This window comes from Miniopterus natalensis, chromosome 11 (genome assembly GCF_054644295.1).
Source record: "Miniopterus natalensis isolate mMinNat1 chromosome 11, mMinNat1.hap1, whole genome shotgun sequence".
Lineage (NCBI taxonomy): Eukaryota > Metazoa > Chordata > Mammalia > Chiroptera > Miniopteridae > Miniopterus > Miniopterus natalensis.
The window spans coordinates 41,817,349-41,834,630 of NC_142091.1; the positions used below are offsets into that span (position 1 = coordinate 41,817,349).

The following is a 17,282-nucleotide window of genomic DNA, read 5'->3' on the forward strand; positions in this document are numbered from 1 at the left end:
GACCTTGGGGCTGGGAAACGCAGCCCCTCCCACCCCGGCCACCAGAGCAGGGGCTCAAAGGGTGTCCCGTGTGAGGGCTGCCAGGTCCTATGGCTCGGCTGGGGCCCTGGTGGCAGAGGCGGCTCCAGTAGAGTCTCGGGAGGTGGGGCAGGGGTGACTGTCCCCCCAGGGGAGTGGGGTGGGGGCCCTCCCCAGTCAGCTCTGGCAGCGTCGCTGCAGCGGGGGGGGGGGTGCGCCCAGGAGCGCTGACAGGTTACAGGGAGATGCAGCCCTGTGCTAGCAAGGTAGCAAGGTCCCTGCTTAGGTGAGAGTCCAACAGGCTTCCACTCCTCCCGTAGGAGACGGATCTCCTTCACACATGGCCTAGGCACTTCTTGTGGTCAAAAAGGGGCCACATGCTAACCTGACCAGCTCAGGAAAGGCCTGTGTGGAAGCCTTGCAAAGTCAGAAATAAAGTAACCACAAACGGTAGTCTGAAATTAAAACTTTTAAGCTAAAAGCAGTTTATGGTGAGTAGTCATGTCCTAGGCTAGAATCTTCCCTGACAAAAGTTAGTCTTTACCTTAACTGAGCCTGTCTATTGCTTTTTGCATCTACAATAACGTGACTTCGGAATGTCAGGGTAACTTTCTTTTTCTTGATCCCTCAGGGCACACCCAATGCAGGAGGGCAGAGGCCCTAAATCCTCTCAATGTTATGGTTATCAGGTTAATTGTTTACTCCTAACTATCCAGTACCAACTTGTGTAAAAAGATATATGTGTCCATCATTTTACTTTTAATCTAATCCCAGAGGTTTCCCTACTATGCTTTCTCCCACCTCCCTATTCTATCACCAATGAATTTCATGTAACCTACCTGCATCTTCTCTTTTGATTATAATGTTTAAAATAAGGTGCAAAACTGCCATTCTTGGGAGCATTATCTCAATCCTTTGAGATTTCACTTACTGGCAATTGTCCACAATTTGGCTCAAGTAAAGCCACAAAAATTTTCTGTAGGTCTCAGTGTTTCTTACATTGTCATTCTCAAACTTTTGCTTTTGGGCCAGGTCCTGGGGCAAGTCCTGTAAGTCCTTTAACTCCTGTGCAGGGACCCTTAAGGGAGGAATCTCTTGTGCCCTACGCCCCTAAGGTTCTCCTGGGCATGAGCCTATTGGTTTTTGAAGGCAGACATTTTGTGGGCTCAGCTCTCTGGTGCAGGTCCCCTGAGGTGAGGCACAAACCCCTAGGTCCTCAAGGACGGGCTTGGCATTTCTGATATCCCTCCAGCACAGATACCACTCATGTTCCCATATCTATCTCCCTGCCTGCTGTGCAGTCCTGGGTCACTGCTTAAGTAGTGCTGACGTCATCCTCCACGTGTGAGGGCTCAAGCTCCTCTGAACTCCCCTCTTCTGTGTCCTGTGGCAGCAACTGCTTTGACTTTAGCTCCTTGTAGCCCCACCCTAAGAATAAATTCTGCACCTCAAGGCAGAATGCATGCTCTGCTCCTCCCTCCTCTGTAAGCTCCTGGTGGGTCTCAGGATTGGTTGGATCTTGGGTGGGATTAGAAACAATTGGAGGTACCTAGCCCATGCTTAGATCATGCTGGAGTCATAAAACAGGGAGTTAAAATATAGTGTCTACCTCTGCTGTTGCTGTTCATCAGAGCGTGATCTGGACCACAGTCTCTGCAGCCAGGGGCTAACTGCATAAGGCCTCTGGGCTGTTTTCACTATCTGGACCATCAGCTGGAATGCACTTCCATTCTCCTTCAGTCTCATTCCTTACCAGGTTCCCTTCATGTATGATGAACAAGGCACCACTGGACAGTGTTAGTGGGTCTAAATTCACCTCCATGCAGCCTTTATAACTTTTCCCTCCTGAACACAGAGCAAAGGGAAAATTTATCTCATGCTGGAGATCTTTCTTTACCATCAAAGTTTGGCAACCATCAAGACATGAATATCTATTGCGATCTTTTCTTTCTTTGTTTATTGCTTCATAGTCCCATTTACTTGGAGTTCCTGAGAGAACTCCTGAGCCTAGTTGTGGCCACAGGGACATATTGAGTCCAGGTGGGAGAATGAGCTTCACTGTGTCACCACTGTGAGACCCTCTCTGACTGACCACCAGCACCATTTCCGATGTGGATGGTGATTACCATCGAAGTGACCTGATAGATAAGAACTTCCAGGGTCACTTACCCCTATCTGAGTTTACAGGACAAGACAGGGCATGCCGACATGGGTGCCTTAGGTGAGCTCTTAGTGATGGTCTTCACAGTGATGTAGAATGTACTTTATTCCTGTTATCTCAGCCTTTTAAACAGTCAGACTTAGTGGATATATGTGAAACCACCACAGATTATGTAAGCAAATCTACAGCAGGCAAATTACCTTGTGAAAACCCATAAGCACAGCATCCAAGGGCTTAAAAGAGACACAGATGGTTATGAAAGTCACAATCCCCTTATGAAAAATAAACTCTAAGCTTATTAACTGGGATTTGATGTCTATATGAGTCCTCCTAAGTCCAAATGCACTTTCCTCATCAGGCTAATTTATCTATCAACAATGTGGCCTTGAAGGCAGCTGAGCTTCCACTTTATTGTACCCTCATAAGTTTTCCAGGAAACTAAATCAAAACCCCAACTTATCAGAAGAATTAGCCAATATTACCTTAACAGGAAGAAAGGGCCCAGGCCTGATGTTAGCCCTTTCTTCTCAGTTATTTAATCTAACTGGCAACCCTTTTCTCTTACCTCACCCTATGTCTCACTCGTCGCCTGCTCTCCATGTCCTTCGCCTCCTTGCCCCGAAAGCTGTCATCATCTCTCTCCTGGGCAACTGTGCATTCATGCTACTCATCTTCCCAATTCCACACTGGATCCATCCAACATACCACGAACCAAGGACAAAGCTAATTATATCCCCCCTGTTTTCTGAGGGGAAAACTTGGATAATTTCTTTTGCTCCTGGAAAAGAGTCCCTAAAAGATGCATAACTGGGGAAGTGCCATATGTCATGGTCACTTCAGGCTCATGTGATACCAAAGGCCTCCCAGTTTTCTCACACCTGCCACACTGGCATTTCCAGTCTCAGACAAGGTGGTACATCTTCCATGAACAGGTCATTTCTTTTACCTAATAAAATTTTTTCTCTCCTGTATGCCTTGTGTCCTTCATCTTCCTCAGCTTTCAGTTCAACCCTTATGTCTGCAACTCTGAATTGCTGGACAATCCTTTATCTGGCCCCATTATTTGATTTCCCAACAACATGCACACTTCCTTAGTAGTGTTTGTCACCTCAGCTTGTTTGTGTATATATGACTGATGACTTAATTTACTGTTACCTTCCAGGTGAATGTCAGGATCATAGTGGTTTACACTGCATTTAGATTCTTTTTTGTGTTTATGGGTATTAGTTCAGTTGTTAGCATGTAATTCATAGTGATAAAAAATTGGTTGAATGATCTTATCTAATGCTCTGAGATTTCTTTCCCAAAATTGATATGTATTTCACTTGCTTTTCTATTTTTTCAGATATGTGACTTATGTGATCCTATGAGTATGTTTATGCTATCTTCCTCCCCACCATCAACATACATACATACCTTTAGGCTCCTATCAGTGTCCTTGGCCTATTTCCAAGCAGACATGAAATTTTATTATATATCAACACAAGACTCCCCAGAGCTTCCCACGTTACTTGTTTTGTCTTTGATTAACTCTGTAAGGTAGGAATAGACCTCTGAAGGGGGGCCATGAATACATTAGGTTCATCGCAACTCTTTGAAAATAAGTGATCTTTGTAAGTCACTCACTAACTTCATGTACACATCTGGTAAAGGGTTTGGGCTAGCCATTTACACAAATACAGACACAAACACATTGTCACATATTATGTCATAATAATAAGAGAAATCATTTCAAACATACAGCAAACAATGTCAATGGTTACACTGTAAATAAGCAAGTCAGAGCAGGTCTTTCTGATAAATGAACATGTAAGGAGAGAGTCAACTGAAGGATGAGAGTGAGTCCTACTGATATCAGAGCCAGCACTGCCTGCTGACAGAAGAGCAGGTATAAAAGCCCAGGCCCATAAGTGGTTTGGTGCTTTTATCACTGAGGATGTGTTTGGCATAGGAAAGAAGAAACCAAGAGATGTTGGGTCACACAAAGGTCTTGGTATAAAAGGCCTCAGGTCATCGATTTGTTCAGTAAAAGTAAAGCACAATAATAACCACTGCACAGATAAAAATGGAATTTGTCATGTCAGATGAACTAAAAGTATTTAAAATTGTTATGAAAAGTCCTTTTTTCCAGGTCCCCATGTTCCTTTCCTTGTCTAATTTTTGCTTTTTGTCCTTTTATATTTATTCTTGCTCCTGTCCTTGATTTTTACACAATTAACAACAAATATTCCTGCCATTCTTACTCCGCTCCCTTTTTCCCTTTCCAATCAGGCAGAGATTCGTGAGCAAGAGGAGCCTCAGATCAGGATAGGTAGGAGCAGAGGAGCAGCTGCAATGGCTTCAGAAATCTTGGTGGAAATAAAGGAGGAGGTGACCTGCCCCATCTGCCTAGAGCTCCTGACAGAACCACTGAGCCTGGGCTGTGGGCACAGCTTCTGCCAAGCCTGCATCACTGCAAACAGCAGGCAGTCCATGATCCGCCAAGAAGGAGAGAGCAGCTGCCCTGTGTGCCGAATCACTTACCAGCCTGGGAACCTGCGGCCTAATCGGCACGTGGCCAGCATAGTGGAGGCCCTTAGGAAGGTCAAGTTGAATACAGAGGAGGAGCTAAAGAGAGATCTCTGTGAGCGTCATGGGGAGAAACTTCTGCTCTTCTGTAAGGAGGATGAGAAGATCATTTGCTGGCTCTGCGAGCGGTCTCAAGAGCACCGTGGCCACCCCACATTCCTCATGGAGGAGGTTGCTCAGGAGTACAAGGTAACAGACTAAGACGGAGAAAAGACAGGGCAGAAAATAGTATTTGATAGGAAATCTCAACTTTGCATTTGACTCTAATTACTTTGCCACCATAACCCTGAGGCCTATGATAACATTTCTTCCTGTGCTCACCTTCCAAGGCCTGAAGGACATTTCTGTGCATTCCACATAAATGAAGAGCATACTTTAACCAGAAGTAGATATTTTTTTACCTTGTCCTTATACATGGAGGTTTAGCCCAAGCAAATCTGGCATTGTCCTGTTGGACAGGAGGGGTAACTGGGGAGCTGGGTGAATGGAGACCTAAGCTTTGTTTTTTACTACAGGATCAAGTTTTTTCTTCTAGGACAAAGAGAATCAGTCTTCTCTTGACATGGGAATAGTGACTTCTGTCACTTGAGTCTTAAAGAACACATTCATCACATCAGATTTCCTTCAAATGTCAGATTCTAATTGTTATTTCACAGTTTCTGTAAACTCTAGTCTCTTCAGAGAGAATCTGTGTTCTTCTCCATTTATCCTGTCTTCTGATGCTGAAAAAGCCCATGGTTTGACCCTGGTGTGATTCCTCTCTCACAGGAGAATCTCCAGGCCACTGTGGACAGGCTGAGGGGGGAGCAGCAGAAAGCTGAGGAGTGGGGATCTGACATCAGAGAGCAGAGAACTTCCTGGAAGGTAGGAGGAGACTCTTCCTAGGGAAGTTAGAAAGGAATCTGGGCAGCATCTTGATTGTTACAAGGAGCCCCCATCCTTGTTTCCTGAGGGTCTGTATGTCCAGATTCATTAAATAATCATTCTTTATTCTTTCACTGATAGAGGTACGGCTGAAAATGAACATGTCACAATGTGACACAGATATTTGTAGGTTAGTTATTCTCATAGAGAGAGTCTCTGGTGAGGATGGGTAGCGTATTTTGTGTTCACTTCTGTCATTATTTTGAGCCTTTAACTCTTCCAGGGGAAGACAACAGCCAATGGCTCATGGCTCTGTCCCTTGTGATCAATATTAAGCAGAGGGTGGGGGTGGGGTCAAGAGTAATCCAGGGAGGCATGACTGCCCTGGGCAGCTGTGTGAGAGCTGATCCACACTCAGGTGTTCAGTTTTGATTCATGGTTGACCTCAATGATACAGACATAAAGGCATTATTTTTTTAATGTGATGAAAAGGAAATAATAAGAAAAATGAGCCTCCCCAAGAATTGCTCCTCTGCTTCCACCTCCCTTCCCCATGAGAACTTCCAAATGAAATACTTGTTTTTCTTGCTCTCAGTCTCTGCTTGATAACCTGAGTTCCTCTCTCTTTCTTGTTCCTGAAGAATAAAATACAAAATGGGAACAAATTTGTCCAGTATTATTATAAGCAACTGAGAGGAATCCTGGACAGTGAGGAACAGAAGGAGCTGCAAAGGCTGGAGAAGGAGGAGGGAGATAATCTCGATGACCTGGCTCAGGCTGAGAGTGAGCTGGTCCAGCAGGGCCAGCTGTTGACAGATCTCATCTCAGATCTGGAGCATCGCTTGCAAGGGTCCACAGTAGAGATGCTGCAGGTAAGACCTGGGAATAAGCCCCAGCATCTGAACTTGAGGAAAATGAAGGCTAAGTTTCCTCCTCTGCTGTGTGGCTGTGCTGTTTGTGGTGGTGACACTGAGTTTCCTTTGGTCTTACAGTAACCCTTCCCTGCATCTATTTCAGAGGTCATGGGAATCGTTAAATGCATGATAGACCCAGGAAAATCTCATTTTTATTAATGTATCAATTATAATGCAAAAATGACTGTGTCCAATTATATTCTGTAGGCCCCGTATCTGTGATCTAGCCTACATCATTTTTCAGATACCTCTTCATGATCCAAGAGTTTTTTGGGTTTTTTTATATTCATAGAAAAAGTTGAGATGTTTCTCTTTTCAATTTTCTGAATAAACAATTGTGAAGGATTGGTATTATTTATTTTTCAATTATTCAATAGATTCACCAGTGAAACCGTCTCACTCTGGTCTTTTGTTTTTTGGCAAGTTTAAAAATTTTTCTTTTTTTACTTCTATTAAGTTTTCTTAGGTTTTTTTACATTTCTTGAGTTGGTTTTTGATAATGTAAATTTCTGTAGAAATTTGTCTGTTCTAAGTTGTCAGATATGTAAACATGAAATTAGTTATTATAACTGTTTAGAATCTTTCATTTCTATAGTAGTTATAGTAATGGACCCTCTTTTATTCCTGATTTTGGTGATTTCTGTTTTGTTTTGTTTCTGTTTGTGTGTTTTTTTGGTCAGTTTCATTATATTTGGTTAATTTTTTTAATGATTTTCAAGAATAAATCATTTATGTATGTATTTATTTATTTATTTTTAACCTTTCCTTATTAAATTTTGCTCTCCCATGTGTATGTGCACATGCATACAGGAATGTGTGTGTGTGTGTTTGTTTATTATGTTAACTTGCTGTTCTTTTCCTAGTTTCTTAAAGTGGAAGTTTAGACCATTGATTTGACACAGCCTTTTGTGTTATAGTTTTTAATGATATAAATGCATTGTTTCAGCTATTTTCCATATTTTCTGGTTATTTATTTGCTATTTTTATTCTATTCCACTTAATTTCAAATTTTGTGTGTTTTTTTGTTAAACCTTGTGATATTTCCAACTATGTTATTTAATTTATAAGCAGTTGGTGATTTTTTTCTTTAAATTTACCTTTGTTGTTGAAAATATTACAGATGTCCCCTTTTCTCTCCCCATTGACCACCCCCCCCTCCCCCCCCAGGCTTTCACTGTATTATTGTCTGTAATTCTTTTCTAGTCAGGAAGCATGTATATTATTAGTTCAATCTTTTAAATGTATTGGCACTTGCTTTATGGCCTAAACTATTGTATGTCAAAAAATTTTTATATGAATTTAAAAAGAATATGTATTGCGTATTCATTGGGTGAACGGGTCTGTAGATGCCAGTTGGTTTGAGTTGGTTGATAATGTTGGCCATGTCATTTACATTCCTGATAATTTTATTTATTTATATATTGTATTTTATTTTATTCTTCTTAAGTCCTTTTAACACTTCTTGTAATACTGGTTTGGTAATGAGGAATTCTTTCAGCTTTTTTTTTTTTTTTTTTTTTTTTTTAAATCTGGGTAGCTCTTTATGTCTCCTTTAATTCCAAATGCTAGCTTTGCTGGGTGGAGTAATCTAGGTTGTAGGCCCTTGCTTTATATCACTTTGAATATTTCATGCCAGTCCCTTCTGGCCTGCAAAGTTTTGGTTGAGAAATCAGCAGACAGCCTTATGGGAGCCACCTTATAGGTAACTAACTGCTTTTCTCTTGCTGCTTTTAACATTCTCTCTTTGTATTCTTCATTTCTTACTGGGTCTTTTTATGCTTTCTGTCTCCTTTTTTATATTTTCTATCTCTTTGTTGAAGTTCTCCTGAGATCATCTATTCTTCCATAAGTTCACTGAGCATCCTTATAACCAGTGTTTAGAATTCTGCATCTGGCAAACTGCTTGCCTCCATTTTGTTTAGTTATTTTTCTGAAGTTTGTCCTGATCTTTCATTTGGGACAAGCTTCTTTGTCTCCTCACTTTGGCTGCTGTTTATTTTTATGTATTAGTTATATCTCCACATTTTCTAATCTTGACAGAGTGGCCTTATGTATAAGATGTCCTTATGTATACAGGGACCTGTGGTACAGTTTCCCTGTTCACCTGAGCCATATGCTCCGGGAGTGTCCCTGTGTGGGTTTTGTATTCTCTCCTTCTATAGTTGAGCCTTGATTGATCCTCAGTCTAAGTGGCTGATAGGAATGGCATTGACCACAGTGAACAAGCTGTTGTACAGAGACTGACTTTTTGCAACAGATTCACTTTAGAGGGTATCTAGTGCCTTCTGAGTTACCCTTTGGGTGTGTCATTTGTGGTGCTAATTTGGTGGTACTTTCGTATGGTCTGAAGCTGGCTACCACGTGTGTTAGTTGTGGGGCTTCTTGGAGGAGCTATGGTGTAGGTCAAGGTCAGCCACTCCCTGTGTCTGGTACAGCACCACCTGGTAGGAGTTACAAAGTCATCTGTGTTTCTGGTTGCCAGTGCTGGGTTTGGAGGTACCTTGGGGGGGCCTATGCTGTTAACTATGGTCAGCTGCAACTACTACCTGACTGGGGCCACTTAGTAAGAGGTAAAGAGCATGATGATGTCAGCCACTGCCTGTTTGGTGTCTGCAGACCTTTGAGAAATATTAGGGAAGTCTGCTGCATGGACTGCCAGCCACCTGTGTGGCTTAGAAAGAGGTTCGGCCAGAGGTTTGAACTGGGTGTGGTGGGGTCTCAGTATCACCAGGGTGGGTCCAGAGTGTTGTTAATTGAGAATCAGATTTGTTTCTTGCCTGTGTCTGCAGGCTGTGTAGAGGAAGAGCTCAACAAGGAATAATGGTGCCAGCTGGAGCTTTAGTATCTAGGAGAGTTGCTTCAACATCACTTTATATTATTCCAGCAACAACAGAGTGATGCTTTTAATATAGGCACTTGATTCAATGCAGGAGAATGCCATGCAGGCCTCAGAATTATTTTATATAACTGGGAAGACAAGTTCTCTATTTTGGGGAACTTATACAAGGAGATTCATGTTTCCTTCATGAACTGAGCATAAAGTCAATATAGTAGGCATGAATAGAATATGGAGAATGACATAGACCAGATGCTGATGACAGTGTCTGAGCTTCAGAATTAAGCTTTGATTAAAGTTACAACTGTCCCCCAAATTCCTTTTCTCTACTTCATCTACTTTTAATTGTTTTTTGTCATATACAAAAAAAAAAAAAAACCACCCAAAAAGCCCTAATGCAGAGAGCAAAGCAGTTTTTTTGCATGTGTAGACCCAGTCGTGGGCCTAGTTTTTGGTGTCATGGAAGAAGTTAGTCTGAGATAAAGGAGATCAAATGTATTGGTACATATCTGTTCAAGGAAGTAAATCTGTAATAATAAAGAAGTTCAGACAACTTAAAACAGTTAATGATGTGAACTAAACTGTCTTGTTAGAGACTGAAATGCAGTAAATATTGTAGTGTTTAGGATAGTGGTTGAGTGGATATTGATAACATGGACAAATGCGTATAAGGGGGGAGACAGTTTGGTTAATGAAGTATAAGGTACATTTGAGACATTCTAAGTTAACGATTCCACTGGGTTCTTTATTAGGGATTATATTAACCTGAATTTAAAAGACAAAATTGAGTAAATATAGACTGAAATCAATTGCACTTGTGTGTGTTGAATTTAGGGAATGGATGAGGTTAATTATAGATAGTGTATAAAATGGGCTAAGACTTGAGAAATTCCAACATTAATACATGTGTTTGCTTGTACCCTCAGCAGAAACCAGGTAAACTTCTTGAGGAATACTATAACTACTCATCTTTGCTTCTCCCAGTTAGGGCATAATGCTTGACAAGTAATAGTGCATCATTTTAGACTCATGTTGAGTAAATGAACAAACCATGAATTATTCAAATCATCTCATGAGAAGCCTTATGACCATGGAGAAAATACCATGGGCCTCATGATTTCTTACTTAATATATCTCAGCTGCAGGTACTGGAAGCTCAAGCTTGGCTTCTACAAGGGTCAAAGTTATTTCTATATTTTAGAAAACCTGACAACTTCACATGAGTCTTCTGAAATAATTCACCTAGGTCTTTAATTTTTGGTTTTCACATTCAGACCATCTGTATTACATTGGGACCATCTCTATTCTCACCATACAGACGGTGATGGGGATGTGATGAAGCTATGTAAGTGAGGAGAGCTTATTACTTCTCTTTTTCTTTTTAAGCTTTTTATTTTATTTTATTTATTTATTTATTTATTTATTTATAAAAATCCCCCAAAATATTTTATTTTATTTTAATTTTTTTAATTTATCTTTATTGTTGAAAGCACTACAGATGTCCCATTTCCCCCCCCAACTGATGCCTCCCCACACCTCGCTCCCACCCCCTCCCCAGGCCTTCACCCTGTCACTGTCCATGTCCATGGGTTATGCATATATGCATATAACTTCTTTGGTCAATCTCCTCCCACTCTCCACCCCCCTCCCTCTTCCCTCTGAGATATGACCGTCTGTTGCACTCGTCAGTGTCTCTGGATCCACTTAGTTTGTCAGGTTCTTTTGTTCATTAGCTTCTTCTTAAAGAAGATCCTTCGACATTTCCTGTAGTGCTGGTCTGGTGGTGATGAACTCCTTTAGCTTTTCTTGTCTGAAAAGCTCTTTATCTGACCTTCAAATCTAAATGATAGCTTTGGGAGGTAGAGTAATCTTGGTTGTAGGTTCTTGCTTTTCATCATTTTGAATATTTCTTGCCACTCCCTTCTGGCCTGCAAGATTTCTATTGAGAAATCAGCTGACAGTCATATGGGTGCTCCCTTGTAAGTAACTAATTGCTTTTCTCTTGCTGCATTTAAGATTCTCTCTTTGTCTTTAACCTTTGGGATTTTAATTATGACATGTCTTACTGTGGAACTCTTTGGGTTCCTCTTGTTTGGGACACTCTGTGCTTCCTGGACTTGTAAGTCCCCCGGTAGGGGAAGTTTTCTGTAATTATTTTTTCAAATAGGTTTTTAATTTCTTGCTCGCTTCTCCTTCTGGCCTCCCAATAATACAAATGTTGGGCTGTTTGAAGTTGTCCCAGACACTCCTTACACTATCTTCATATTTCTGGATTCTTTTTTCTTTTTGCACTTCTGGTTGGGTTGTGCTTTTTGTTTCCTCATTTTCCAAATTGCTGATTTGATTCTCAGCATCCTCTACTCTACTCTTGATTCTCTGTAAATTATTCTTCATTTCAGTTTGTGTAGCCTTCATTTCTGATAGGTATTTTATTAGGTCATCAATGATCTCACTTGTTTTTGTAATAGTCTTACTAATATCTTTGACCATTCTTATAACCAAAATTCTGAACTCTGCATCTGTTAGCTTGCTTGGTTCTATTTCATTTAATTCCTTTTCTGGAGATTTCTTCTATTCTTTCCTTTGTGACATGTTTCTTTGCCTCCACATTTTGGCTGCTTCCTGGTGTTTGTTTCTATGTATTAGGTAGAGCTGCTATGTCTCCTGGAATGTGTAGAATGACTTTGTGTAGTAGGTGTCCTGTAGGGTCCAGTGGCTCAGCCTCCCCAGTCACCTGAGCTGGGCCTTCTAGGTGCTCCCCTGTGTGGGCTGTGTGCACTGTCCTGTTGAGGTTGAGCCTTGGTTGCTGTTGGCATCACTGGGAAGAATTGACCCCCAGGTCAATCGGCTGTGAGGACCAGCTGCAACTACAGTCAAAGAGCTGCTGTGCTGGAAACATCCCTATGGAGCAAGATTTACTTCAGTGGGGCTTTGATGTTCACCAAGTGTGCCCCTTGAGTGTGTCACTCATGGGTGTGGTAGGGTTGTAATCCAGTGTGGTTGAGTCTGACCACCAGGTGCACTGTCTCTGGGCCTCCCGGGAAGTGCAAAGTCAGCCTCTGCCAGTGCCTTGCCCAGGGCCCCCCATCATGAGCTACACAGCAAACCGTAGTTGGCTGCTCCTTGTGCTGGGCTTGGAGGTGTCCAGGAGAGGCCCAGCTATGAGCCAATGCAGGCTGCCCTAGTGCCAGGCTGAGGCCACTTACCAAGCGGTATGGGGCCCGCTGCTGCTTGTTTGAGAGATTTTAGGAAAGTCCTAAGCGTGAGGCTCGAGAGGCCACTTGCACAGAAAAGCCCCTGGAAACGGCCTGGATGAGCTACAGGTGGGGAGAGGCAGGGCCTCCGGGAATCAGGGGGCGGGGCCAAAAAGTGAGTCAGGTGCTGTCGATTCAAACATGGCGCCTGCCTGCCGGCTGTGTGCGGGGAGGACTCGCCACAGGAGCCATGGCCTCCGCCAGCCCTCCTGCCTGGGAGGAAGCCGCCCCTCCGCCTCTCGCCCAGATTCCAGGCAGGTTAGTTCCTCCCGACTGTCCCAGGTCCTTTCCGGCTGCTGCCCGGCGCTGGGCTCAGAGGGAGCGTCCAAGTGAGTCCGCGCCGGGCCCTTTAGAGGAGCTGCTGGGGCTCCCGCAGCCTCTGCGACCCTCAGGGACAGTCCCCGCTGGCTTCACAGGTTGGAGTTTTGAGGATTTCTCTTCCCGGCCCTGGAGCCCTGAGCTGGGGCCTGCTGTGGGGCTGGGACCCCTCCCTCCTTCGGGAAAGCCCCACCATCGAGATGCCCTCCTGGTTTTAACCCGCAGCACCGGGTGTGGGCCCGCGGCCACATCTCCAGGATCCAGCCCCGACCCGCCCGCATCTCCGCCCCTCCTCCTGGTCTCGGTGCTTCTTCAGCTCCCTGGTTGTGGGGCTTCTGTGCAGCTGGATCTCAGGAGGCCCTGAGTGATGGTGGTTCTGTGTTTTAGTTGTGATTTTGATGTGGTTGCGGGAGGCGGGGGGTGCAGCTGTTACCTACGCCGCCACCTTGTTTCTCTCGAGCTTATTACTTCTTGACTTATGTTTTCTCTTTCCTCCCTAGGATGTGAAAAGCATCATAAAAAGGTATGTGTGGGAGACCGGAGATGTTCCTTTTGGCCTGTGAAAGAGGTTTAAAGCCATTTAAGTTATCTGGTGATTAATTAGAATAAAATATTGCTCAGGGCAAGAGAATTGTGGTGTAGTTTTATCTTAAATTTCTGTTCACATATCATGGTTTTAGTGTTCTATAACCATATAGTATGATACAGAGTTCAGATGGGGAGAAGTTGCAGAGTTTGGGTCAGTAGCAAGTAGGGATAAAGTGTTGCGGTATCAGACCCCTGTACTTTCATAAATTTTATCCACCCAGTGTGCCTGAGTCTAACTCAGGTTCCCGTATGTCCTAGATGTTTGATCCATTGTGGGTAGGTTGTTTCTTCTTTACCTGCCAAGCACCCAGAATTGGATATGAGACTTTTACAGTTAAATTTCTCCCCTGGGAATAGAAGAGACCAGGTTCTCCTATACAGTTCTCCTTATTTTCTAAAAACAGACTGAATTGCAAAGAATATTTTGTCCCTGGTGCAAACAATTGATCTCTCTTGATCATGTCCTTCTGAAGCCAGAATGACAGGATAGCACCCTTGTGTCTAAATTTGCACACCTACTTGGCTGCATCAAGCTCTTCAAACACATGAAATTTTAGTGTGGTGTTCATAATGACTTCTTTTCCAAGTGTTACCATGTTTCCCAGAGTACTGGAAATCTCAGGTGTTATTCTGACGGCCTCCTTACTGGGGAGCAGACATTAAAGGCCTTGGTCCTCTCCAGACAGCGTTCCCACACTCGATATATCTCAAACCACCAGACTCTGCAACCTCACTTTCATCTAATATCCCTCCACATCATCACAGTGACTTTTCCTTTTGGGGAAAGAAAAAAAAAAAATCATTGAATATAATTTTATGATTTTAGGAGATAGAGAGTTAGAGGTTAGTTATAACTGTGGGAGGAATAAACTGCTTCTGAGAGGTCAAGGCCTTCCTGAGATCAAATAGACTATACTGTAAGGGTGGACATGAGCACATTTCTTCTGGCTCTAAGGTCAGGAGTCTACTCTCTCCCTTCTCAGGTTCTACATGGAAGGGGGCTCAAGTGCTCAATGGGATGAATACATAGAAATCAGTGGTTTTGGAGAGACAAAAATTCAGAGGTGTGGGGTTCAATTTTTGTCACCCCTAGGAGTCAGACCTTCATTCTGAGGAAGCCAGAAGCTCTCTCCAAGAAACAAAGGACAGTGATCAGAGTTCCTGCCCTGAAAATGCTGCAAGCGTTTACGGGTGAGAAATGTGAAAGCAAGTGGGTGGCTGGGAGAGTCTTGGGATGCTGGGTGTTAAAGAAGGAGGAGGATTCCTTTTCTGGGTGTGGACAGAGGAGACAAAGGAAGATGGATATTATATGCTGATATGGGCCTATTTAACAGGGAGTGGCCAGCTACCTTGCTTACCTCTCCTTTTCCTGTGTACTATCTCTCATAGACCCCAGCCTTTCCTGTGATCTGGAGAGGAAATAGATTTTAGTTCTGACTCCTTTGTTTGTATTTAATATTATGGATTTTTATCATTTCAGAACTGACAGATGCACGACAACACTGGGGTAAGGAGAAATCACAGTATCATGAAGTCATCCTGTCCTCACCTTCTTTCAGAATTTTACATTTTCTACTAGGTTTCATGTGTTAAGACCCATGTTTTCCATCCCAACACCCACATATACATTATATTTCTGCAGTATTATACCTCTCCTCAAGAACCAAACCAAGTTCTTCCCACTTAACTTATTCTCAAGATCCCTCTCCAGTGTCACAATAAAGGTACATTCCTCACCCAACCCTATAATTTTTCTACAGTTCACTTTACCCTGAGCCTTCCCAAGAATGATCCAGATGTTGCTATTTCTTTGGATCAGAGACAAGTGAAAGTGTTACGTTGGAGCACAACTGATACTCTTCCGGAAAACGATTATCAGGATTGTGATGTCTTGGGCTCACGGTTTATTACATCAGGGAAACATTACTGGGAGATAGATGTGTCAGAGAAACGTGCCTGGATCTTGGGGGTATATTGTGCAAAACGTATCCGTTTTCAACAAGGGTACTCTAAATATCAACCTCAACTTGGCTACTGGGTTATAGGGTTACAGAATCAGTTTGAATATAAGGCTTTTGTGGATTCTGCCACCTACAATTCCTGGCCCTACAACCTCCCCTCTCCTCGTACGCTCACTCTGACCGTTCCTCCCCGTCGTGTTGGGGTTTTCCTAGACTACAACGCTGGCACTCTCTCATTTTTGAATGTCACAAACAATGGGTTTCTCATCTATAAATTCTCTGCATGTTCCTTTTCTGGGGGATGTTTTCCATATTTCAATCCTATGAAATGTACTGGCCCTATGACATTATGTTCTTCAAGCTCTTAAACCTCTTACACCCTCACCCACTTCTATGTAGTGCCTCTGGCCTTGGGTGCATCTAATGCACTAAGCTTAGCAGCCTCTTTTCTTTTTTCCATTTCAACATCCTTCATTGAACAATAGAGTGTACAAGTTGCCTTGTGTCATATTTTTCCCAGTGTCTTGTTTGCATTAGTAGATAATTTTTATTAACCATTTTCTATAATCAGAAGCAAAATGTCTAATGCCTCATAAAAAAACACCAGTATAGGGGTGACATCTCTGCCACTGAGAGGAATAAGGAAAGCTTTTCAACAACTTTTGCATAGTATTCAAGAACTTACATAGGAGCCATTCCCTACAGAATGATTCTTCAGGGCTGTTTCAGTTTATCCATGATGTTCCTTAGTCATCAAGGAGCAAAGGAGAAAATATCATAAATAATATCTACTAAGGGGAAGATTTATGTCCAGAGTGTCTGAGTTAAAGTCCAGTCTCTCTAAATACATGCCATGTAACCTTTAATAAAATACTTGAATGCTGACTTTATTTTCTTAACATAGTCTTGGTATAAAAATCACTGTATAGTTAGGATCATTATGAGAAAAATAATGTCATTAAGTATAAAACATGTAGATGTCTCAATAAACCTTCTCTCTACTAATTACTGAGAAATATAAGTTGTGTAGGTGTCCCATGAAACAGGTTTCTACCATTGGGGGCACTAGGGGGATTTTTACTGAAGTCTCATGTTTCAGATCCCAGATACCTCTGTGCTGCTGTCTAGAGTACTCCAGCTCTGCTAGTGATAGACAAGCGTGTGTGTGTGTGTGTGTGTGTGTGTGTGTGAGACTGTGAGAATTTTATTCTTAATCAAATAATCTAAATTGTATGGGATTCCATTTCTCATTTGTAAAAAAGTAATGAAACTTAACTGATGTATTGTGAAAATGAAGCAACAGAATGCTTTGAATATTTCTGTCATTTCTAGCACTTAAGGAGTAATAAGTATGCTGTATATTCATGTTTGGTTTGCTTCTCACTGTGACTGAAATAAATGATTTTAAGAATACCTATTAGTTTATTTTCAACATTATTACCCTTGCTTTGTTTTAAGAAATAAAATAACGATGAAATAAATACAATTTTCTTTAAATTATAGCTCATTGTAAAAAATTATTTTTAGCTTCTTGGTCTTTTTTTTTTGAGTAATTATATTTCATTGGAGTTGAATTTAAATGTTAACTGTTTGCTCAGCTTTAAAAAAACGTATTCACAGTGATACAATAAGATTCAGAAGTATAATTGCAGAATTTCTTAACAATGGTGAAGGTGTTTTGTTGCCCAGGTCATCCCTCCATATTCGCAGTGAGTTGAAAGTTCCAAAGAACAAAGAGAAAAGCCCATTGTTCCAATGAGATAGGAGGGGCATATTCTATGCAATGGATGATTATTCAGA

At 42.1% G+C, this 17,282-nt stretch overlaps 1 protein-coding gene across 1 annotated transcript; it reads left to right on the forward strand.

Moving 5' to 3' along the window:
- The first annotated feature begins 4,455 nt into the window (after positions 1-4,455).
- Positions 4,456-17,002, forward strand: LOC107540508 (tripartite motif-containing protein 5-like). Its single transcript, XM_087821704.1, has 7 exons — positions 4,456-4,936; positions 5,516-5,611; positions 6,253-6,483; positions 13,434-13,456; positions 14,615-14,712; positions 15,002-15,028; positions 15,282-17,002. Exons 1-7 carry the CDS (start codon positions 4,514-4,516, stop codon positions 15,848-15,850), a joined length of 1,467 nt encoding a protein of 488 aa, XP_087677830.1. The 5' UTR covers positions 4,456-4,513; the 3' UTR covers positions 15,851-17,002.
- The last annotated feature ends 280 nt before the right edge of the window (positions 17,003-17,282 follow it).